Here is a 25,867-nt window from a genome sequence, read left to right on the forward strand (position 1 = left end):
CCAAATTGACATCGCTATCGCGTAAGATAACACGGAGAATGAATTTTGTAGCCCAAAAGAGCCATTGTTTCGTTAGCAGTGTGGCAAGTGGCATCATACTGTTAAAGCCACATATCGTAACTGTCCACATCCATATCTTCCAATTCGGGCCATAAAACGTTAGTTATCATTTCACAACAGCGAGAACCAATCACAGTAACTACCTGATCGGCCTCATTGTGGAAAAAATACGGCCCGATGATGCCGCAAGCCCCCAAATCACACCAAGCAGTCATTTTTGTGGGTGCATTGGTTTTTAGCCAATCACTCTAGGATTATAATCCGCCAAAATGCAGCAATTCTTAATGAAAAATCTACTGAGGTAAAAATATTCATCATCACTGAAGGTGATTTTCTTCAAAAATTGATCACCACCATTTTTGCCATTAACACGTTTTAGTTCTTTGGTAAATTGAAGTAGAAGGGTCTGTAGCCACATTATGGCTCACAGCAGCAATAGTTTCTGCAGTACGAGCTTTACGAGCATGCACTGGTGTTTTCACATTCACATCTCCTGCTCGATTTTTCATATTATAAAATATGCATTTTGATTTAAACGCTCGTTCCGTGAGAAATGTCCCCGCTGTTCGTGAAAGTATGCAGCAGAACCTAAGTAGTCAATTCCACGTCACTAACAAGAACTTAGCCTGACGCTACCACAACATGGCGAATCGTGATTTGGAACTGTACCCATATGTACATCCAACTGACTCAGGAGCTGATAGCCAAGGATCATTCGCAGTATCATGTGTTCGCTATTTGAATTTTGGAGTAGTTGGAAGTTGATTCCAATTTTGGTCGAAAAATCATCTTTAGCGATGAGTGCTATTTTTTGAACGAATTGGTAAGTGAAAAAACAAAATTTCTGGATGTGGGACGAGATGAACCCGTTGGAGATTCACGAGGGCCCAATGCATTCAAGTACATTTAATGTTTGGTGTAGATTCTGTGCTTTAGGCAGCATCAACGGCTATCGATAAATGTCATTACTTGCGTCCTGAATTGATTGATGTGGCTACCGAAGACAACAGTTTTCAACAAGAGGGTGCGCTAGCAAATTCAGGACATAGTTATGTCCGAGATCGTGTTCTTTGACCTCTTTAGACTTTTTCTTGTTTGGCTTTCTTAAATGACAGGTCTGTTCACATAAGTTTCAAACTACCTTCTCTTTCAAGGACAACATAATGGATGCCATCTATCAAAATTTAGCCTGAATTATAATTAAACGATGTTATATTTCCACAAAATGTCTTTGATATTGCTCTCAAATAAAGATATGACCTTATTGATATCTTATATTCTTATTCAATTTTAAAATCGACACGTCCTTAATTAAAAGCCTTTTATAAACTTGAATAATCATATCAACTGCAGTCTAAAAATACAAATTAACTTTACTGAAAGTTTTCAGTGAAAAATGTGTCAGTTTTCTTTGTTTCTACAATAAATCTTGTCACTTTGTGTTTAGAAAGACGATTTTGAAATTATAAAAATGACGAAATATAACTAAATCCTAATTTTTTTAATTTTAATAATGTACAATCCCAAAATACAACTTTTTCAATTTTCTTTAAGTTTTCTGTTTGGAGCAGTAAAAGTCGCATAATGTAAACTAATAGAATCAAACAAACTTTTTCTCTGTTTCACATTTATTTTGCTTCTATTCTCCGCATAGTGGCGTACCATAGCTTAAAAGCAAACATCCAACTTCTGACAGATTGAATTAAATAAATTTCTCATTTGTTTTGTATTTATTTTCCAAATTCCAAATAGATTTTACTTGACTTGGACGTTTTGTGTTTTTGCGTGCGTTGTTGCTGTGTTCGCTTGTGTCTAGGTTAGCCACCCGCACAGACATCAAAAAAATATCACAAAACTCCAAAGTAAATACAAATAATCAAGGCCGCATTCCATTTGATTACAAGAAAAACCACACAAAAATAAAGAAATGGATTCGGAGGAAGTGTCACCGGGAACCAAGATCCAAAAAGGATTCCAAATGTATTCAATAAGTTTACCTTGAAAGAAAAATTCAACTAAACCAATGCATTTCTCCTCTCCCTACAGCAATTATATGATTCTCCGCGATGCAGATACTGGACAGATAATTTGGCAAGAGAACAAGGACTTTGCGTCGCCAGACCATGAACACGAAGCCAAGGTGCCGGTGAAGATCCTTGACTTGCGGGCGGTTTCGCGGGAAATCAACTTCAGCACAATCGAGTCAATGGAGAACTTCCGTTTGGACCAGAAGGTCCTATTTAAAGGTCGAATCATGGAAGAGTGGTTCTTCGAGATGGGCTGGGTTGGGCCGAACACCACAAACACATGGCAGTCGACAATCGAAGCTGCTCCCGAATCACAAATGATGCCCGCTAAAATTCTCAAGTAAGTAAATTAGTTAAGCAGTTCCCTCTCTGTGTGTTCTTTACTTTTTTTGACCAAAACAAATCGAGGATGACATAAATATTTTCGCATTCATCCGTTGCTAAGGAAGTGAACCCAAACCGAACTAAGCCAATGCAATGAGTCCATTTCTCTTAAAAATTGAATTATCGAGGTCAAGTGCGTAGGTTTCAGTCGTTTTTTGTTTTGCCAATCGGCTTATTTCTTGACTAAGTGTAGTTTTATTTTTATTCGTTTTGGTTTTGTATTTCTCAAAGTCACCGAGAAACATGACGCATCATCGGACTAGCTTGCTTAGCGAAGTGACTGACTGATTGCTGGATGCAATTTCCATACAAAATAGGTGTGAGTGTGCTAGTTTGAAGTTTTTATTTTTGGCTTGATGATGATGATGGCTTTTAAGATGAGGTAAACAGACTGTGACTGTAGCTTGGTGACATTTGCTTTATTTGGAAAGTTGTTCGATGAGTAAGTAAACCAGGAGTACGACCGAAAGACTATGACCATCTGCCACACAATGATTTGGAGTTTAATATTGAATATATTGTTTTTAGTTGGCAATTGGCCAAATGTTCAGTTTTAGTGACATGAGTCTTATGGCATTTGTTTTCGTTGGCTTTTAATTTTTTCTTCTTCATATGAATGTGGAAAGTAAAACTTTTGGTATCGTGTCTATATTTAAAAAGAATGCAGTTTTGGCTGGACAAGAAGTGTGGCAGACAACAAACTAGATACATAAACTTGAACTGAATTTGCTTTTCCCTTTTGGGTAATGCCACACTTTTGGGGGAGAGAGTTTTAGTCTGTTTGTCTTTATTGATTTAGGGGAGAAATTCCTGTTTTCTAATAAAAATTAATATCATTCAAAACAAGTGAAAGGTTTTTAAGGATGAAGCCAATAATCCGAAATATTGAAAACCGTCATTCCAGTTTGATTATTTTTCAACGATAACAAATGAAAAAGGTTATAAAACTCTACGATGCAAATGTAGTAAAATAATAACCTGGGCCTCAACCTACATGCGTCTCCAGCCAGCTCGGTCCCTAGCTAGCTGTCTCCAATTTCGCACGCCAAGTTGGTTGAGGTCCTCTCCCACCTGGGTGCGCCACCTGAGTCGCGGTCTTCCTCTACTGCGCCGTCCCTCGCGATTGGATTCGAAGACCTTCCGGGCTGGAGTGTTGATGTCCATCCGCTCAACATGACCTAGCCATCTAAGCCGTTGGACTTTAATTCTGTTAACTAGGTCAGTGTCGCTGTACAGCCCGTACAGTTCGTCGTTATATCTTCTCTTCCATTCTCCATCTATGCGTACGGGACCAAAAACCACCCGAAGAATTTTTCTCTCGAAGCATCCTAAGACGCTCTCATCTTTCTTTGACAGGGTCCAGGCCTCAGCGCCATAAATGAGAACCGGGATGATGAGTGTCTTATAGATGGTGATTTTACATGCTCGAGAGGACACGGAGACTCAATTGCCTTCTAAGTCCAAAGAAGCAGCGATTTGCCAGATTAATTCTTGGTTTGATTTCAGCGCTGGTGTCGTTGTCTGTGTTCATAGCGGTGCCTAGGTAGACTAACTCCTTAACTGCATTAAAGTTATAGCTGTCCATGGTGACGTTTTTTCCAAGACGTCGTTGTTCATTGTCCTTTTTTGATGACAGCATATACTTGGTCTTGCCCTCATTGACCACTAAACCCATCTTCTTCGCTTCCGTCGCAATGCTCAAGAACGCTCCACTGACATCACGCTTTGATCTTCCAATTATGTCAATATCATCTGCGTATCCGAGTAATTGGATGGATCTTTGGAAGATTGTGCCTCTAGTGTTGACGGTTGAGTTTTGCACAATTCTTTCCAGAACGATGTTGAAGAAGTCGCATGACAGTGCATCGCCTTGTCTTAAACCTTTTTTGACATCAAATGCATCGGTAAGATCTTTTCCGACCTTGATAGAGCAGCGTGCATTCTCCATCGTCATTCTGCACAAACGGATAAGTTTGACAGGGATGCCAAAACTAGACATTGCTCTGTAGAGCTCTTACCTGTAGATGCTGTCATACGCGGCTTTAAAATTAATAAAGAGATGGTGTAGTGTGAATATTTGGTCGATAGTGGACTTTCCTGGTCTGAAGCCACACTGATAAGGACCAATCAGGTTGTTGACGAATGGCTTCAGACGTTCACATAATACGGCAGAGAGGATCTTATACGCAATGTTAAGGAGACTGATGCCTCTGTAGTTGGCGCAGTTTAGAGGGTCTCCTTTCTTATGTATCGGGCACACTATGCTGAAATTTCACTCATCGGGCATGCTTTCTTCCGACCATATTTTGCAGATGAGTTGGTGCATGCTCCCTACCAAGTCATCGCCTGCTGCTTTGAATAGTTCGGCGGTGATGCCGTCAGCTCCAGCAGCTTTGTTTGACTTAAGTTTAGATATAGCTATCTTCACTTCGTCAAGGTCGGGTAGGCGGAATTGTTGATCAGCGTCGCCGAGGTTGAGTGGTTCTATCTCCCTTACAGCGGAATTCGGTTCGTCATCGCCGTTATATAATTTGGAGAAGTGGTCTTTCCATATTCTCAACATCGACTGCGGTTCTACTACGATGTTCCCCTGATCGTCTTTACAGGCTTCGGTTCGTGGCTGGTACCCTTGGAAGGTATTTTTTTAACTTTTGGTAAAATTAAATTAAAAACATAGCTGTGGTAACGAAAATCGGTGTTCAATGGAATAGAACCTTCTGTGTTCTCTTTTTGCTCTTCATCCTTTTTCCCATTGTAGGGAAATTTGTCTGACTGATATCATAGACTAACTAATAATAAAGACGGGACACTTCATAGAAAGAAAAAGAAACCAATTTCAGATTGCCTCCACCGAGATTGCCTCCACAGCATACATGTTTTGTTCGAAGAGCGATAATTTGTTTGTTGTTATGATTAAAAGTTGCAAGTTGCAATGAATGATCGAACCACACACAAGTCAAAATAAAAAGAACACAGCGCAGACGCAGATACGTACATATTCACTTTCACAGTTCGATCCGTCAACTTCACAACAACAAAAACACACGCAACGAGCTCTGTTTTCTGCATCTATTTCATTGTGCTATCACAGCGCAGACGCAGATACAGACATATTCACAGAGTGATGTACTCGTAGGTATCAACTTCACAACAAAAAAAACACACGCAGTTTTTTTTCAGTTTTAATTTTTGTTGTGTCTTTTTTTCAAGATTGCGATATGCCTTTTTATTTGTTTTATTATTCATTAGAAATTCGTTTTCAATTAATACTAAATAATTTATTAGAAAACGAATTTGGGAATTTTAAATTCCATTCGTTAGCTGTAAAGGTTCTCTTCAAAATAATAAAAAATGGGCACGACTGGATCGCACAAACTTGCTCTCATAGCTAACAACTTTAACGCAGCTAGAATTTGATGATGATATTAATTTGTTCAAAAATATTGTGACATTATTAAAAAAAAAAATAAGAAATAAAATTAGATAAATTGATTAAGTTATTTTAATGGCTTAAACCTTAGAGCTAAAAATAAAAAAAGCCATCTGATGTGTTTGATAAATATGAATTTAAGAAAAAATAATTTCAAAAATTGTTGAATACAATTTTACATACAATACAAAAAAATATTCATTGGCCCCTTTCCAAGAAATTGAATTTTCACAAAGAAAATTCAATATTTTTTAAAAATCCAAAAATTTTTTGAAAATTTTTATATGCAAAATTGTTTAAATTGTAAAGGAGAACTCGCATAAGGTTTTTGGTTGAAATCAGTTAAGCCGTTGACGAGAAATTTGAAAACCAAAAAATAGGTTTATATGACAGGTCCCGTAGTAATCGTTATTGATATTTTTTTTTATAAAAGTATTAACAAGAACTTTAAAAAGAAAAATACTTCTTTTTATAAAAATTCTTGGAGGCATTTTTGAGAAAAATAAGTTTTTTATTTTATCGGTTTTCAACATTTGTATGGGAGGTACCGTTCTTTTTGGATTAAGAAACATAATTTTTTCAAATTGTCTGCAAAATAATAAAAAAGTATCTTAGACCTAGTTTTAAAAATATTGACCAAGTCATTTTCAAAAAAATTTTCAAAAAACAGGGTTGTACTGTAGAGTGTAGGTACCCAAAGTTTTAAGTTCATGAAAATAAAAACGTAATTAAAAAGTAGCATTTCTTTATTGAATTCATTTGAATTTTTTTTAACAAAATCCTCGGACCCGTTTTTGAGAAAAATGTCATTTTCGTTTTTAGCGAAACAAAATTGTATGGCTGGTACCGTTATTTTTGGTCCTAAAAAAAATTAAAAAACGCCTGGGCATATTAGACAAACAACATTATATACCAAATTTGAAGAAAATCCCTTCAGCGTTCTTATGCTTGTAATATTTTTAGCTTCCGGTGTTGCTTCAGCTCCTTTTTAGACGTTGTAGGCTTTGCACTCTCCCAAACACTAAACTTTTTAAGCATACAAAGAATTATATAATCTAGAATTAAAATGTGGTGAGAGCTGCAAACGTTTTGGAATCCTATTAGTTTCTAGAATACACATTTCTGTAATTGTGGATTTAATTTTTTTTATATGTGGAGTGCTGCTGATGACTTTTTAAAAAAACTTGTACATGAACCTTAGAGATTTCAAAGAAAAGATCAGTTGGAGCAGTTATGCTACCGAAATCTGATGTTTTTAAGAAATTTTTGTGGAACAAAAATGTTTCAGAAGACTTTTTCATTTTAATAGATTCCCCACATCTTTTCATATCAGTTGGGCATAATTTACAAGATATTTTGTTAGTCATCTTCAAAATTGCGGCACCGATGAAATACCTTAGAGAAAGGTCCTCTATCAAAATATCCTCCTCTATAATATTAAATTCTAGAAGGTCAACATCTTCATCTTCACCTTCTTCTATGACTTCTCCAGGCAAATTTGGATTTTCTCTATCATTTTGATAACTACTATCAAGATTTGACTGGGAAAATACATCTTCTGACAAAAATTCCTCGGTTTTTTTATAATTCAATAAAACTGAAAAAAAAATTTGTCACCTCTAAAATTTTACGATTGAAATATGATTTTATCTCTAAAACAATTTTGTGCAACGAAGAATAATGTTTTTGACATCTGATAAAATTTTGAGACAGTTTTTTTTTATAAGAAATACAAATTAAAAAAAAAAAACATTACTTAAAGTTCGTAAAAATTGAATATCGACTTAAATATCTTTTAAAAAACTTGAAATTTGGGCTTCAATATTATTTTATCTTATAAGAAATATTGTTTTCAACATTTTGAAAAATGTTGAGAAAAATCGAACTTACAGTTTTTTTTACAAAAAAAATAAAAACTAAAAAAAAATTAACAAAAGTTGGTAAAAAATGATTTTCGACTCAAATATCTTTAAAAAACTTTGAGGTAATAGCTTGTAATTAATTTTTTCTTATAAGGAATATTGTTTTCAACATTAGGAAACATTTTGAGAAAAATCGAATTGACAGTTTTTTTACAAAAAATAAAAACCTAAAAAAATGTATAAAAGTTGGTTAAAATTGATTTTCGACTCAAATATCTTTTCAAAAATTTTAAATATTGGCTTCAAACTAATTTTATCTTATAAAAAATATTGTTTTCAACATTCAGTAAAATTTTGAAAAAAATCGAATTGTTAGTTTTTTTACAAAAAATAAAACTCTAAAAAAATACTAAAACTTGGTAAAAATTTACTTTCGACTCAAATAGCTTTTCAAAAATTAAAAATATTGGCTTCAAACTTATTTTATTTCACAAAAAATATTGTTTTCAATATTCAGTAATTTTTATATAAAAATCCAACAGTCCGTTTTTCCATAAAAAATAAAATCTACAGAAAATAGTACGCAAATTTGGTAAAAATTGATACGAGTACATATAGACAAACTTTTAAGCAAGACAAATCGACAGACGGGATGGGAAGTTATCAGTGTGGGTCACATCCCAGCCTCTTTTTTTAATAATGTATTGCGTACACTTTTAATGAGATGACAAGAGTCATACAACGCGAAAATTCCTTGACAGTTGTGATAAAAGATCGGCTTTTCTAGTCTTATATCTAGAAAATTGAAGCACCTTCTATTATTCGAACCTTGATCGCATGTTAAACTTCTGACCCGTAGCCCAATGTCTTGACAATAATTAAGATTGTTTATCAGATATGTTTGTAGTTTCTTACCACTTATATAAATAAAAAAAAAATACAAAATTATTTTGTAATAATTGAAAACGAATTTCTAATGAATAATAAAACAAATAAAAAGGCATATCGCAATCTTGAAAAAAAGACACAACAAAAATTAAAACTGAAAAAAAACTGCGTGTGTTTTTTTTGTTGTGAAGTTGATACCTACGAGTACATCACTCTGTGAATATGTCTGTATCTGCGTCTGCGCTGTGATAGCACAATGAAATAGATGCAGAAAACAGAGCTCGTTGCGTGTGTTTTTGTTGTTGTGAAGTTGACGGATCGAACTGTGAAAGTGAATATGTACGTATCTGCGTCTGCGCTGTGTTCTTTTTATTTTGACTTGTGTGTGGTTCGATCATTCATTGCAACTTGCAACTTTTAATCATAACAACAAACAAATTATCGCTCTTCGAACAAAACATGTATGCTGTGGAGGCAATCTCGGTGGAGGCAATCTGAAATTGGTTTCTTTTTCTTTCTATGAAGTGTCCCGTCTTTATTATTAGTTAGTCTATGCTGATATGTAAATTATCGTCTCCAAACCCTTGCTGTTTCTTATTCGCTTTGATGAAATGCAAACCGCAACAAGCGCAAGAAAATTAAAACTTATTTTTGAAACATTAATTTAATTGAAATTTTATAGTTTCCAAATTTTTAGAGAAAAAATGTTGACTATTTGGATACAAAATTTGTGTATTACACAATTACTTAAGGTGAGGATACAGTCCAGTACAGCTTGTGCTTTAACAGAATGCGTCTCCAGCCCCTAACAAGATGTCTAAAGTTTCGCACGCCAAGGAAGTTAAGGTCCTGTCCAACCTGCGTTTGTTGCCTGCGTTCTGGTCATCTTCTACTGCCCCGTTCCTTCAGGATTGAATTTGGAAGCCTTACGGGCTAGAGTGTTGATGTCCATTCGCTCTAGATGACCCAACCATATAAGACGTTGGATTTTTTTTTCTTTTGATTAGACCAAAAATCAGTCGAAGTATATTTCTCTCGAAGAATCCTAAGGCGTTCTTATCTTGCCATGACAAGGTCCCAGCTTCAGCACCACATATGAGAACCAAGATAATGATTAGATTATATAGGGTGACTTAAGTGGCTGGAGAGAAGACTTAAGTACTCAATTGCCTTCTAAATCCAAAAAAGGAGTGATTTGCAAGAGTGTCTAGGTAGACAAATTCCTCAATTTTCTTAAAGTTATAGCTGTTCATGAAGACGTTTTGTCCAAGACGTCGTTATTCAAGGTCTTTTCTTAATGACGAGATGAACTTGGTCTTGATCTTTGTTGACATTTAAACCTATCTTCTCTGTCGTATGCTCAAAAACGCGCCACTGACATCAGTCTTCCAATCATGTTAATATCATTGGCGTATACGAGAAATTAGACGGATCTTTGGAAGATTGCGTTTCTAGTTTTGAGGATAGAGTTAGATAGAGCACAGTTCTTTTCAGATCGATGTTGAAGAAGTTGCAAGACAAACTCCAAAACCTTTTTTGACATCAAAAGCATCGGTGTGATCTTTTCCGACCTTGATAGAGAAGCGTGCTTTCTCAATCGTCATTCTGTACAAACGGACAAGTTTGATAGGTATGCCAAAAGCTGGACATTGCTCTTTAAAGTTAATCTCTATAGGTACTGTCAATAGCGGGTTGAAATCGATGAAGCTTTGTATTTGTATTTTATTCGTTTCAAAAATCGCTTAATCGTAGAAGCCTTTACATTTATTTCAGAATTTGAATAAAAATTATATACGTAAGACTTCTATTTACATATTTATGTAAAGAAAAGGAAATTTAACATCAATTATTTGCCAAATAGTTGAAAAGTAAAAATTTAAATCTACTTATGCTTCTTATTCTTCTCATAGCGATGGTCAGAGAGTTCCAAAGGCGTACAATATGAATACAAAATTTACACTAAGTATTTAGAAAATTGTATCAGAGTAATATTAAAGCAAAGGACCTTGTTGAATGAAGGAAATTCAGCTTACCGTATAGATAGTCAGGTTGTTGTGTTTGGATGATTTCATGCAGGTAACTCAGAGGCTACAACAAGAGGTTCATACCGCAAAAATGGATATGTGATCATAGCGACGGATATAGCGGGCAATATTGTTATAAGCAACATTCAATTTGCGGCTAGTCACACAGTCTAGTTTACAAAAGATTTCACACACATACAGCACAGTTGGTAGTATAAGGGCATTAGCAAGTAGCAGTTTAGTTTTGATCGGGATGAAATCTCGAGTGACTTGAAGAAGGCGGAGACTTCCATAGACTTTACCAATGGCCCTATTAAGGTGGTCATCAAAAGTGAGAGTGCGATTGAATACTACTCCTAGGTTTCTAGCAGTGCTAACATATTCAATGGTTTCGTCGTCAAGTTTCAACAGGTTTAAACCCGATAGATCAAAGTTTTGCGATAGATGGGGAGGGATGTAGATTTGACAGGGTTAAGGCGGAGATCGTTATTTTTTACCACTGTAAAATGCGGAACAGATCCTCGTTCATTAAAGCTACGGCATCATTTTTAGCCCCAAAGGTCGAATCATCTGGAGCTGCACATCATCAGCATAAAGATGAATTAAACAATATTTAGCAACTTGTGTTAACTCATTTATGTAAAGTGAAAAGAGGATTGGTCCAAGGATATATCCCTGTGGCACTCCACTCAAAACATTAAAAAATGTGGACGCAATGTTGCCTTCCGCTGAGATACGAAAGAACAAGCTTACAGGACTCTAAAGAAAACCCAAAGTTATGTAATTCGCAGCTTTCTACAAAGAATTGAGTGGTTAACAGTATCAAAAGCCTTTGAATAATGTAACAGTGTTCGCAATGTAACATAATCACTGTCCATTGCCATTCTTATTTCATCAGTTACCAAAAGTAAGGCGGATTTGCAGCTGCGCTTAGGTCGAAAACCAGACTGACATATACTTAACAGGTTGTTGATTGTAAGATGTTTTTGGATCTGCCCAGAATAGCGTTTTTAAACGCCTTGGTAAGAAACGGAAGAATGGCAATCGGCTGAAATTCTGCAGCAGTACCTGTTTGCTTTTTGGGTATGGGAATAATCGTAGCCTTCTTCCATTCTAAACGAAACTCGGAAGTAGTCAATATGCTGTTAAATATGTAGGTTATATAGCCCAGTATATATGGAAGCAGTAGTCTCAAGAACTTAGGGTCCATTTGGCCTCTACAATGTCTTCCTCTTGTATTCTTATAAAACTCAAAGAGCTGTTGATAGCAGTTGGTTCATCCTCAGTAAGGAAATTAACGGGTGAAGCAACGTTTAAGGGCATGGACGTAAACTTTTTGTTGAGTGCATCACAATCGACGTCACCAACAGGCTTTTTAGATTGTTTGCCAATACCGATATCACGCAGGTTTTCCCATCATTTTTTGCCAGAGGTTAAAGAACCAAGTTTGTTTTCATAATAAGGTCTTTTTGCCGTTCTGACCATTACGACAACTTGATTGCGCAGTCTGCAATACAATTTGTGGAAGTGCTCCAGTTTGTAACGTCTCAATTGACTGTAGGCGGCATCTCGTCGTGACATCAGAGCAGAGATGTCGCTATTCAGCCAAGGTGGAGCCGTATGCCTAACGAGAAGGGTTTTAATAGGAACATGCCTCTCAAAAAGCTTTTGCCGTAAAAACCTGACTTGATCATTTACATTTTGCATATGGTATAGTGAGTTCCATTGTACGCAGTCAAAATCGCGCACTAAGTCAGAGGTGTTTAAGTTTTTAAAGTCTCGATATTGAAAAAATTGTTGATCAACCTGAAAAACTAAATCCAAACATACAAAAAGTAAATCGTGCTTGGAAAAACCAGGTGCTAAAAGCTGGCTGTAAAGCTTAACCTTACCAACATCGCTGGCAAGATACAGATCTAGTAGCGAACTAGACTCTTTGGTAAAGTGGGTAGCAGTGGAAAAGTTAACGAGACTCAGATTCATCGTCTTTAACACATTAAGGAAATTTTCAGCTAAACGCTTATCCAACAGATTACAGTTGAAATCACCACACAGTATATTATAAGAAAAGCAAGAAGAAATTGTCTCTAACGTCGTAACCAATGGTATGGTCTGTAAACTGATCCAACTAAAACATTTTCAGAGTTACAAACAATACTGACAAAGACATATTCAAAAGGACAGTCGTCATCAGACTTCCTATTGGTTCGGAAAATTTTGAAACCCTTCAAACTATAAAAATCATCACAAATTAAGCAATACAAATATTATATATGAAAAATATTGTTATTATTAATAGAAAAAATAAAAAAATAATGATTTATTTATTTTTTTCTCTTTTCAGTGGGAACGTTACAATTGAAACCAGCTTCTTTGATAGGGATACACTTATTACTAAGTCTATTGTTCGCCTTTATTACATTTAAATTATTTCACTTTAAATTTATTATTATTATTAATTTTTTTTATATATAAAGTAAAAATAACAATCTACCTTATCAACAATATAAAATAGATAAAAATGGAAAAAAAGTAAAAACTAATATCCGTCTCTTGTTGTATACTCGCTAAGTTAGCATTTAATCTTTAAAACAAAACAATGTAAACAAACAAAAATGATGTAGTTTAAAATAAAAGAAAATAATGAATTATTATTAACCTATTCATAGCTGCCAGTGTTTTGTAAAAAAAAGAATTAAATAACAAAATGAAACAACAAAAAACACTCACAGGAAACAAAACTTTTAAATCAATCCCGAAATCAAGTTTGAATTTATTATCAAAACAAAGTATCAATATAAACAACAATTACGTATTCAATCAATTCTTGTCTTTTAAATCAAATTGTAAAATAATTTTATTATATTATGTTTTCATTTCTTCTTCTTTTATTCTTATTCTCAATCAGTGCACTCTTGTTGTGAATTTTTATTATTATTTTTTAAAATAATTTTTTTGCGCACTTTTAGATAAAAAATTAATGTTAAAATTAGTGTAATATTTATTGAATATAAAATATAAATTTAGTACAACGAAATTTAAATTTTATAAAATAAATAAGAATAAAAAAAACTTAAAAATTAGTTATAGTTATTTAAACAAAAGAAAAAGCACTGAAACACTTTTTGTTATAAAAATGATATTTAATGTAATTTGCCATCAAAACCTAAAACAAAACAAAAATATATTTAAAAATAAATCAATTGCATTTTTTGCGCTATTGCAAAAATTAAAAATAATTTTTAGACTTAAGCAAAAAAAATTATGTAAATTCATTAAATGAATTTCAATTTTTCTTCTTCTAGTTTTGCTTCTTAATCAAAAACAAAATGAATTAAATTTAACTCTGGTTAATGAATTTAATCTTCTTGTTATCACATTTATTTACATATATTTTTTGTTTGGCGTGTTTTGTTTATAATTAAATTTTTTTTTCTAACTTAAGTCGTGAGAAAAAAGTTTCTAATATTTGATAACATTGTGTTATGTTTTTGAGATTTATTTTAAATATCCCGAGTTTTTTTTATCTAAATATTTATTAATTTATTTTGTTGTTTCCAATAAATGAATATAATACAAACAAAATTGTGAAGAAATTGTTTTATTTCAAGTTTGTAAAGATGTGGAATAGTGAAAAACCATGAAGTTTATCTGAAGAATAATTTGAAGCACATTTTATATTATATATAAAAAAATCCAATAATATGGCTAAGAATTCGATTTGGACAGTTGGTGAATATAGATTAAGATCCACTGTCTTCAGAAACAGTTCAAATACAGAGTGGTTTATATTAAACCTCGCAGAGTATATTCGTTATCATAAGGAATCGTGTTGATCGCGCGTTTAAAACACATTTAAAATTGAAGAGTTATAAAAAGATTTTATTGTGGCGAAGCAAGTTCTATTCACAAAGTCAGTCGGAACCTCCGGAAATGTTAAAAAAGTCCTGTCAGATCGGCTCTTAAACAGGTACTCCCTTCCCTAATAAAACTAGTTTGATTTTTGTGTTAGACCATCTTAAAAGATATGTCCACAAACCAAGAGGGATTATGGCTTTCAAAACATTGATGACCAACTATATCAATGCAATTTCAAGAGAAATGCTATAGAAAGTAATGATGAATATTTTGTAAACGACGTCATATTAATACTGAAATAAAAAAGTTTATCTAAAATAAAATAAAATTATTTTGTAAAATAATCCTTCGCTGTCTGAAACATATGCTTGTATAAGCAGGAAGTCTGTCTTTCAGAAAATAATCAAACATTTTTTTTTTTTTACATTTTAATTTATTGAACCATAAAAATGTATGTACATTCGGCTTAATTCTAACATAAATAATATTAAACAATAACTTTCACTAAAACATTTGTTGGCACAAAGGGGGCCTAACTTTATACATTGATGAAATTCAAAATTTAACATGTGTTTAACATGAAGTCGATGGCTAAAATAAAAAGTGTCGTTGGCGAGGTTCATCTCGGGTTGTTCAGTCGCGGTTTGTCCTGATGGAGGTTGGTTGGGTGTGGCGGTGTTCAGCCGCGGTAGTATGCTGACTCCAGGCTAGCATAGAAGGAGACGTCGTCGTCAGTGGGGAGTTTATCCAAGATATCCATACCATAAAGGTATCTCGGGTCCGGGTGTCGTTCCTGATTGGCCATTCTTCTCATTTATTGGTTAGGGTGGCTGGAGACTTTGGTGATTATCTTCATTGCTGCCTGTGCAAAGAATTGGTCAAGTGGCTTGATTTCAGCTTCTTCGTTGCTCTACGATTACTGTAGTGCTTCTGTCGTTGACGGTCGAATTGTAGATCGGTGCATATCCTTAGTATCTTCCTCTCGAAGACATTAAGTCTCTCCATTGCAGTTTTTGATATGGTGAACCATATCGGAAAACCGTAGGTGATAACCGGTCTTAGCAGTTATTTGTATATCAACATTTTCGTTGGTTAACTTAATCCAGTTTTCTTCTTTAAGAGAGGATGAACTCGATGTAGTGCGATGTTGGCTTTTGTTATCACAGCCTTAGAGAGAGGGTTGAAGCGCAGCGGCTCATTGAAGTGTATTCCCAGGTATTTGGCGTTCTTCTTGGCTTTAATCCTTGATCCATCCGGGAACGTCAGAACAAGTTTTCGGGCCACTGCCGACGATCTACATCGGCTGTTGTTGGTGACAGGTCTCCGGAAGCATACCAGTTCCGATTTGGAGGTATTTATCCTTATTCCCCACTTCTGGTAGTACACGTAAAGTCTGCTTATGTGTGCTTCTACTCTTCGGGCTGCGATCGTAGGAAACATGGAGGACGAATAGGTGAGTGAGCCATCCGCAAACAGCAGGTTCTCACAATCCGTTGGCACTGGCTGGTCAGATGTCATCAGGCTGTAGAGGAACGGTCCAAGTTTCGATCCTTGGGCGATTAAAGCCTTTACGTCTCTAATCGTTGACTTGCAACTATCTATTTCTACGAAGAAGTTTCTGAAAGAAAGAAAAGAAAACAAAATTTTTATTATTGGCTGTGGGATATTAAAAATTCGGAGCTTATGGATGAGGGCATCAATCCATACGCTGTCGAAAGCTTTCTCGACATTCAGAAAGCATCCAACTGTTTCTTGGTGGCTATTGAGAGCAGCGGTGGCGTCAGACTGAAACTTTAGAAGTGGATGGATCGTTGAGTAAGCCTGTCGGAATCCAAACTGCATGTCGGGGATGATGCTATGCTCGTTGCAGAATTTCTTCAGTCTCCTTAAAATGATTGCTTCCAGAATTTTGCTGATGTTGTTGAGGAGTGAGACAGGCCTGTAGTTGGAAATCATATTGGTACTGCCTTTCTTCGGGACTGCCATTACAGTGGCTGTCTTCTACTTTTTTGGAAAGTAGCCGTTGTTGATGCAGTTATTTATGATAATACTTAAGATTATCAAAAAACTTGAGGAAGTCTTTTTAGGAAATAGTTGGAAATCCCGTCCATTCCAGTTGACTTCTTTGGCGTCAAGTTGTTAATGATCTCAGCTATCTCCTCAGGGTTGCAGAATTAATGGGTATTTGCTGGTTCATCAGCTTTGCAGTTGTCGTCAAATTGAACTTCAATGTTTGGCCTGAATCAACTGGATGGAGGTTTCTACTTCGTTGAGGAAGGCTTGGTCCGTTGATGGTTTTGGAGTGAAACTCTGTTCAAAGTGTTTGGCAAAAGCTTCCACTTTGTCATTCGTTGAAGTTAGCTCGATGTTGTTGCTCATCATGACTTCCGGCAGTGGTTTTTTCCTACCGATAAGGCGGTTTATTTCCTTGAAGGCGTTTGGTCCCGGTTTTATCTCCCTCAATCTCTTTTTGAAGGAGATGTCGTTGTGGTGTCGGAAGGAGTTTCGGAACATGATGTTCAAACATTCCAGTTCGCTCTTGACAGTCCGGTATTCAAGGTTCACCATGTTGAGTTCCCTCTGATGGATCCTCTGAAGGCGCTTTCTCAGCCTTTGTCGGTGGGAGTATATGTTTTGAACATATTCCGGGAGGTGTTGGTATCTGTCTTTCGTTGTTCTGTGGAAATAATCAATAATAGAGAGTAGAGGCCCATTTAAGTAGCTTGAGGATTTGCAGATTTGTCTGCACAAACGTTTATATCGGTTGAGGTTATGGTGGTTCCATAAGTTTTTTTTAACAAAAAATTAAAGTCACCCACTACTAGTATTTCAATACAAATTTCACGACAAAACAGTTAGTTTAAGGGGATCCAATAGATGTTCCTTAATTATCTTTTCAAAAAAATGTTATTTGAAAATACTTTAAATACAAAATTCTTAAGTGAATTGCGATATTTCGGCTGCTGACAATATTTCATCCATTTTATATCGAACAAAATTTCCATAGAAATTTAACCTATCTTCAAGAGGTTTCTGAGGAGCTTTGGTTATCAAGACCACAGGTTTAAAATGGACAGTGCATGAATTTTTAGTACTAGGGATTTTTTTTGTAATAAAAAAAATGTCAAGAACTTTGAGAAAAAGTGTATTCTTAATTAAATTTATTAATTCTCTGATCAAAATTCAAAACGGCTTAAGTCGACTTAAGCCAAAAAAGAGTTTTTTTTTTTTAATATTTAAGGAATATGCACAATTAGTTTTATTTTTTACTTTTCAGTTCTGTCAAAACGATTTAACTTAAACAAAATTGAAAATTTGGTTTTGGTATACAGTCTTAAGTACGAACAAAATTGATAGTGTTTAAACTTTTATCCTATGTAGACATAAGCTGCTCTTAATTAATTTAAAATTTTAATATTTTTGAACAGGAAGAACATTATTAAGTTCAATTAAGTCACTTGTCCAAAACAAAAGGTATGCCGTAAGAAAAACTTATGTGTACTTTGCCGTCTCTTTTAGGTTTTTTAGTTTTCTTGGTATGTATGTATACATAAGCCATTTTTCCAAGTTGAAAATGAAATTGTTTTGTGCATTTTACATTTTGAACAACAACTTAATAGCCATTTTTCAAATATCGTTGTTTGAAAAAAAAATGTCTTTTAACTTCAATTAAACCGTTTTTTTTTCGATTCCGAAAGCAATCTAGTAGTCTGTCTTAATTTAAAGGGATAACCGGCTAATGTAGACGTTAGTCATTTTTATTTTCGTTGTGAAAGCATTGAGTACGGTTGTGAAAAATAAAGTTCTATTCTTATACATATATAAAAATGAATCGCAAAATGTTTTGGTTACCGCATACCTCAACAACGCCTGGACCAATTTAGCCAATTCTTTTTTTAAATGGTCGTTGAAGTTCAAGGATGGTTTTTACGGCGAGAAAAATGTCAATTATTGCCGGAAAAACCATAAAAACAGCCCTTTTCTTTTTCCCATACAAATGTTTTCCAACTAAAACGTAGTCGGCTTTAAGAATTTGACTTCAAGTCATATCAAATTAAATGAAAAAGAAAGAAAAAGAAGAAAAAAGCTTTGATACCGATTTGCTGTTGTTTTTCTTAGATCTTCTGCTACCTTATCTACAGTTTATCAACTGATTAACGACTGAAATAAAACCGTATATCTTGTTTTGTACAGAGTGTTAGTGTTTGTTTCGTTAGTGATCAGTGACAAAGTAATTTATATTTGATATGCCTCCTATAAGACGAAGCAATTTAGTTAGAGCCCAACCAAACTGCTACAAAACCAAGCTAATTACCGATGTAGTCGTACTGCACAAGAACGTGAAAGAATTCGGATATCACAAACGCGTAAAATGCGAGCGTGACATTTAACTAATGACCTGCTTTCAGTTACGTTGTGTCAATTGACTACAGTAAATACCAATGTGTTGTTATTGGTTCTATGAATTCGGTTTGCTCACACTGTAAGCAAATGATAAATCGAAATTGATACCATTGGTTTCAGGAATAGGAACAAATTCCATACACTTTTTGACACATATCCAACATTAAAACAATTGCTTTCAAATGACTTCATTTGGGGCATGAAATGTAGTTCGGGAAAATTTCATGCCAACTTTCAAGGTATGTATTATAGCAGTTATTCATAATTATTTTAGCGAACAAAATTTTCTATCACCTAAGTTATCAAGGTCCTTTTTTATTTTTACTTAAGAACTGCTTAAAAGAAGGTCCTTAATATAAAACTTAAAGTTTACTTAAACTACCTATTCTTCTATTTAAAACTAGAACAACCACAGCAGCAAATCTAACATTTTTTGTTTTTATATTTTATTGTCTTTTTTTTGTTTTTTTTTTTAAATTTTTTTTTAATTTTTTAACTTCCCATAGGAAGTTATCGTAATGGGTCCGATTTGTCAAATTGAAAATTTTGACATTTCTCGACGTTTCAAGGTCCCTAGAGCCGAAATAAAAGATTTTTAGAAAGATGTCTGTGCGTGCGTGTGTACGTACGTTCGTACGTCCGTACGTTCGCGACGTTTTTTTCGTCGTCCATAGCTCAAGAACCAGAAGAGATATCATCTTCAAATAAATTTTGTTATACAGATAATAAGAAAGAAAGATGCAGAAAGGGCTCTCAAGAAAATTGAGTGGGTGGTTTTTTTTACCATAGCAGTTTGCAAAAAAGGTGAAAATTTTGGTTAACCCTAAATATCTTACGAACCAAAAACGCTAGAGACTTGAATTTAATTTTATATAATAAACTGTAACGTGATCTCAAAGAAATATATTTTTTTAAAAAAATCTATCTAACGGTTTTTTTCTAAATCAAAAAAACTGACAAAAAAATTTGTCACCTCCTAAATTTTACGACTAACATATGATTTCATCTCCAAAACAATTTTGAGCAACGGAGAATAATGTTTTTGAAATCTGATAAAATTTTGAGAAAAATCGAATTGACAGTTTTTTTATAAAAAATAAAAATCTAAAAAAAACATTACTCAAAGTTCGTAAAAATTAAATATCGATTCAAATATCTTTTCAAAAACATAAAATTTAGGCTTCTAACTAATTTTTTCTTATAAAAAATATTGTTTTCAACATTGAGTAAAATTTTGAAGAAAATCGAATTGACAGTTTTTTTTACAAGAAATAAAAACCTAAAAAAAAATTAATAAAAGTTGGTAAAAATTGATTTTCGACTCAAATATCTTTTCAAAATTTTGAGATATTGGCTTAAATTTACTTTTATCTTTCAAAAAATATTGTTGTCAACATTCAGTAAAATTTTGAACAAAATCGAATTGATAGTTTTTGTACAAAAAATTAAATACCTAAAAAAAATTTAACAAAAGATGGTAAAAATTTATTTTCGACTCAAATATCTTTTCAAAACTATAAAATATTGGCTTCAAACTAATTTTATCTTATAGAAAATATTGTTTTCAACATTCGATAGAATTTTGAAGAAAATCAAATTGACGGTTTTCTTACAAAAAATAAAACTCTAAAAAAAAACAATACTAAAACTTGGTAAAAATTTACTTTCGACTCAAATAGCTTTTCAAAAATTAAAAATATTGGCTTCAAACTTATTTTATTTTACAGAAAATATTGTTTTCGATATTCAGTGATTTTTATATAAAAATCCAACAGTCCGTTTTTCATAAAATATAAAATCTATTAAAAATAGTACGCAAATTTGGTAAAATTGATACTAGTACATATAGACAAACTTTTAAGCAAGATAAATCGACAGACGGGATGGGAAGTTATCAGTGTGGGTCGCATCCCAGCCTCTTTTTTTTTTATATTCCATGTTTTTTTGTATGTTTTTTTTTTTAATTTTAATTTTTTTGTATTTTTTTTGTGCCACCATGCCTATTCTACTTAAAACTAAACCCTAAAACTATAATACAAGCATGTAAGCCGGCCAAGGCTTAGAGCCCCATCCCGACTACCCAATATCAAGTACCGATTGAAGCCACTAAAACTGGTTTTCCTGCTTCACCCTATCAGTTCGGTCTCGTTCGGACACAGTCCTACTGAGCCGAAGGAGCCTTGTGCCATGACGTCCCGATTGTACAGGAGTCGCCTATCCACGGTTCTTCGTCTGACGTGGTAGATTAACGGAACTGCCAATCTATTCTGTATCAAACCGCATCTATCTAAAAAGAGGAATGCCTCTGGTGGAATGAAGCCGCTCAAGCGTGCACTTTCAAAATACTCGTCGTTCGGATAGAACGCCCCGAAAATTAAATTGTTGGTCGAAGACATAGTTCTTGCAATGTGACCTCGAACGAGTTTTATCACGAAATTGTCAATTCTGTTGATTCGAGCCCCGTTGTATAGGACCTCGTTGGAATAGTAATGCACATAAGAAGATTCGGCTGTTCGATATAAGCCGGTACAGCGTCGTAAACACTGCGTCGAACACCCGAAACTTCTCCATCTGAGAAGGGGTAACGTTGAACCACACAGGACAACCAAAAAAACTGACAAAAAAATTTGTCACCTCCTAAATTTTACGACTAACATATGATTTCATCTCCAAAACAATTTTGAGCAACGGAGAATAATGTTTTTGAAATCTGATAAAATTTTGAGAAAAATCGAATTGACAGTTTTTTTATAAAAAATAAAAATCTAAAAAAAACATTACTCAAAGTTCGTAAAAATTAAATATCGATTCAAATATCTTTTCAAAAACATAAAATTTAGGCTTCTAACTAATTTTTTCTTATAAAAAATATTGTTTTCAACATTGAGTAAAATTTTGAAGAAAATCGAATTGACAGTTTTTTTTACAAGAAATAAAAACCTAAAAAAAAATTAATAAAAGTTGGTAAAAATTGATTTTCGACTCAAATATCTTTTCAAAATTTTGAGATATTGGCTTAAATTTACTTTTATCTTTCAAAAAATATTGTTGTCAACATTCAGTAAAATTTTGAACAAAATCGAATTGATAGTTTTTGTACAAAAAATTAAATACCTAAAAAAAATTTAACAAAAGATGGTAAAAATTTATTTTCGACTCAAATATCTTTTCAAAACTATAAAATATTGGCTTCAAACTAATTTTATCTTATAGAAAATATTGTTTTCAACATTCGATAGAATTTTGAAGAAAATCAAATTGACGGTTTTCTTACAAAAAATAAAACTCTAAAAAAAAACAATACTAAAACTTGGTAAAAATTTACTTTCGACTCAAATAGCTTTTCAAAAATTAAAAATATTGGCTTCAAACTTATTTTATTTTACAGAAAATATTGTTTTCGATATTCAGTGATTTTTATATAAAAATCCAACAGTCCGTTTTTCATAAAATATAAAATCTATTAAAAATAGTACGCAAATTTGGTAAAATTGATACTAGTACATATAGACAAACTTTTAAGCAAGATAAATCGACAGACGGGATGGGAAGTTATCAGTGTGGGTCGCATCCCAGCCTCTTTTTTTTTTATATTCCATGTTTTTTTGTATGTTTTTTTTTTTTAATTTTAATTTTTTTGTATTTTTTTTGTGCCACCATGCCTATTCTACTTAAAACTAAACCCTAAAACTATAATACAAGCATGTAAGCCGGCCAAGGCTTAGAGCCCCATCCCGACTACCCAATATCAAGTACCGATTGAAGCCACTAAAACTGGTTTTCCTGCTTCACCCTATCAGTTCGGTCTCGTTCGGACACAGTCCTACTGAGCCGAAGGAGCCTTGTGCCATGACGTCCCGATTGTACAGGAGTCGCCTATCCACGGTTCTTCGTCTGACGTGGTAGATTAACGGAACTGCCAATCTATTCTGTATCAAACCGCATCTATCTAAAAAGAGGAATGCCTCTGGTGGAATGAAGCCGCTCAAGCGTGCACTTTCAAAATACTCGTCGTTCGGATAGAACGCCCCGAAAATTAAATTGTTGGTCGAAGACATAGTTCTTGCAATGTGACCTCGAACGAGTTTTATCACGAAATTGTCAATTCTGTTGATTCGAGCCCCGTTGTATAGGACCTCGTTGGAATAGTAATGCACATAAGAAGATTCGGCTGTTCGATATAAGCCGGTACAGCGTCGTAAACACTGCGTCGAACACCCGAAACTTCTCCATCTGAGAAGGGGTAACGTTGAACCACACAGGACAACCATAAACTATCATTGGCCGTATGAGGGCCATGTAGGAAACTACCTTCACTCTGGGGTCAAGCCGACTGCTAAAAAACAGCCGTTTCGTCAGAGCGAAGGCTCCTCTGGCCCTGGTCAGAGCAGCATTTATATGTCTGTCGAAATATAAATACTGATCTAACCAGATACCGAGGTACTTCACTACACTTTTGCTCGCTAATGGCAGAATTGTATCCGACTTCTGGACATTTATTTTCAGTTTCCAGTCGTCGCAATATCGCTGAATCTTGTGGAAATCACGCTGCAAGAGAATTCTAGTAACCTCAACCTTTCGGGCCGTTCTGTACGCAATTAGATCGTCGGCGTACGCAATTGCCTTTGTAAGACTACCTATCAGATCGCTGGTGTAAATGCTTAAGAGAATCGGCGAATTCACCGCTCCCTGTTGAAGACCATTTTTAATTAAGAATGTTGTGGTAGAAGAAACAAACTTTCTACCGTTAAGCATATCATATAGTATATACAACAATGGCTTGCTTATGCCAAGCCTGCTCAGTTTTAGGTAAAGACCCTCTAACCATACGGTGTCAAAGGCCTTTTCCAAATCAACCAGAACAACACCCGTGCATTGTTGTTTTGCTTTATTCCATTGGATATCAGACGCAGCATGAACTGTGTCATGACCCGTATTGAACCCGAACTGTTTATCCAGAATTATTTTATTGTCCGCAGCCTACTTAGTCAGAGCCATATTAATGATTTTTTCGAAAACTTTGCTGATGCTCGGAAGAAGACTTATCGACCGAAGATTTGACGGGTTGGAGTTGTCCTTTCCCTTTTTCGGGAGAGGATGAAGCACAGCGGTCTTCCAATGCATTGGATAATATGCACTATTCAGTGCATTGTTGAAGAGCGTGGTGTAAATGTCAATTGCTTCCATCGGTAAATGTCTTAGTACAACGTTGGATATACCATCGGCAGCTGCTGACGTTTTATTTTTTATTGAATTGAAGATGAGTTGAAGCTCAACCTTCGTCACTAACAAGGGACTTGGTCCTATTTGCTGGGCGATTATGGCATTTGCCAAGGAATCGTCATTGAACCGCATGAAACCGCGGTTCTCAGATCGCCAATGTGTGATCACATTACGGAGGTAAAAGTGATTAAGTAGAGCTCTGTTTTCCAGGTCGTGGTTGGGGCGAATGCTAACATTCACCTTGTACACTTGCTGTAAAGCAGCTCCCACCGCCTCCACTTTTTCATTCGGATCTTCAATTATATAAAAGTCATCGTCAAAGATGGCTTCTTCTGGATTTATTTGCGCTGTCCTGAGTACGTCTCTGTTCTCTTCGGTTCTTTGGAGTTTAAGACACGGATGGTCATTATCGTTTTTTTTCCTGAATATCTTATTAATTTTTGGGAACATACCAAGGTCATCGAATTAACTGACGGCCGCCACCTCCACTAGGCTATCGATTAGTTATTGAAAACTGTGGCACAATGCCAACTTAGCAAATGCTCAACACTTTTAAATTTAAATTGCAAATTAAAAAATGATTAATGTACACTTTTTCACTCGCTGGAAGTCAAAGAATGACTGATAGATATTAGTTGCAACTAAATATATGGTTTTAAAAAATCAAATATTATTTAAGTTTGATCACTGAAAATCCATAAATATATATCTCATTGCTTATTTATTATATTTTAAAGTGTTTGGTTTTCTAAATTGAATGGGAAATCCAAATATACAAATCAGCGAAGAAATTTACAATAAGCATTGATTTTAATTAAGCACATATGCTTAATAATGTCAAACAAACAATTAATTCAATTAGGCCTGACCGAGCCCAATCGTAAAATGCATGATACTTTTAACCAAGAGTGCCATCGAGAAAAACTGTATGATCTCAAAATTTTGAAAGAATTAATTTAAACAAATCTTCCACGGTTGAATGAACAACAGAAGTTTTTATTAGATACTCTTATGTAATTAACAAATGATGAAACTGGAGGTATTTACTTCTTAGATGCACCTGGTGGTACAGAAAAAACTTTTTTGATTTCAATAACATTACCAAAAATTCGCTCTCAAAATAAAATTGCACTTGCACTCGCTTCGTCGGGAATCGCAGCAAACTTTGCTTGAAGGTGGTCGAACAGCAATGAAACTCAAACTTGCAACATTTCGAAGAAGTCTGCAATGGCAAGGGTTTTGCAGCAGTGTAAATTGATTGTTTGGGATGAATGTTCGATGGCATATACAAATCTTTGGAGGCTTTAGATACAACCTTATCTATGAAGCAATAATGTCATATTTGGTGGTGCAATGATTTTATTTGCAGGAGATTTTCGTCAACCATTTCCAGTGATTCCACGATCAACGCCAGATGATGAAATCATAAAGTCCTCCAATTTGCGGAAACATGTCAAAGTGCTTTATTTAAGCAAGAATATGCGTGTCGAGTTCCAAAATGACCAATATAGAAACATATTCTCTAAACAACTCATTGACATTGGTAATGGTAAATTTCATATAGACCTTTTGACTGGATGCATTAACTTTCCTCAAAGTTTTTGTCAGTTAACGCAATCAAAAGAAGAACTTATTCAGAAGGTGTTTCCAGATGTTTATCCAAATTACTTGCTTTATTGGCTGCAAAAAACATTGATGTAAATGAAT

At 34.4% G+C, this 25,867-nt stretch overlaps 1 protein-coding gene across 1 annotated transcript; it reads left to right on the forward strand.

Annotated features, from left to right (window-relative positions):
- Positions 1-1,790: 1,790 nt before the first annotated feature.
- On the forward strand, positions 1,791-14,039 carry LOC129942001 (probable cGMP 3',5'-cyclic phosphodiesterase subunit delta). The gene is made up of 3 exons (XM_056050794.1): positions 1,791-2,040; positions 2,107-2,427; positions 13,020-14,039. The coding sequence occupies exons 1-3, from the start codon at positions 1,988-1,990 to the stop codon at positions 13,099-13,101; spliced, it is 456 nt and encodes a 151-aa protein (XP_055906769.1). The 5' UTR covers positions 1,791-1,987; the 3' UTR covers positions 13,102-14,039.
- The last annotated feature ends 11,828 nt before the right edge of the window (positions 14,040-25,867 follow it).

The sequence above is a fragment of the Eupeodes corollae genome, chromosome 1 (assembly GCF_945859685.1).
Source record: "Eupeodes corollae chromosome 1, idEupCoro1.1, whole genome shotgun sequence".
NCBI classification, from domain to species: Eukaryota; Metazoa; Arthropoda; class Insecta; order Diptera; family Syrphidae; genus Eupeodes; species Eupeodes corollae.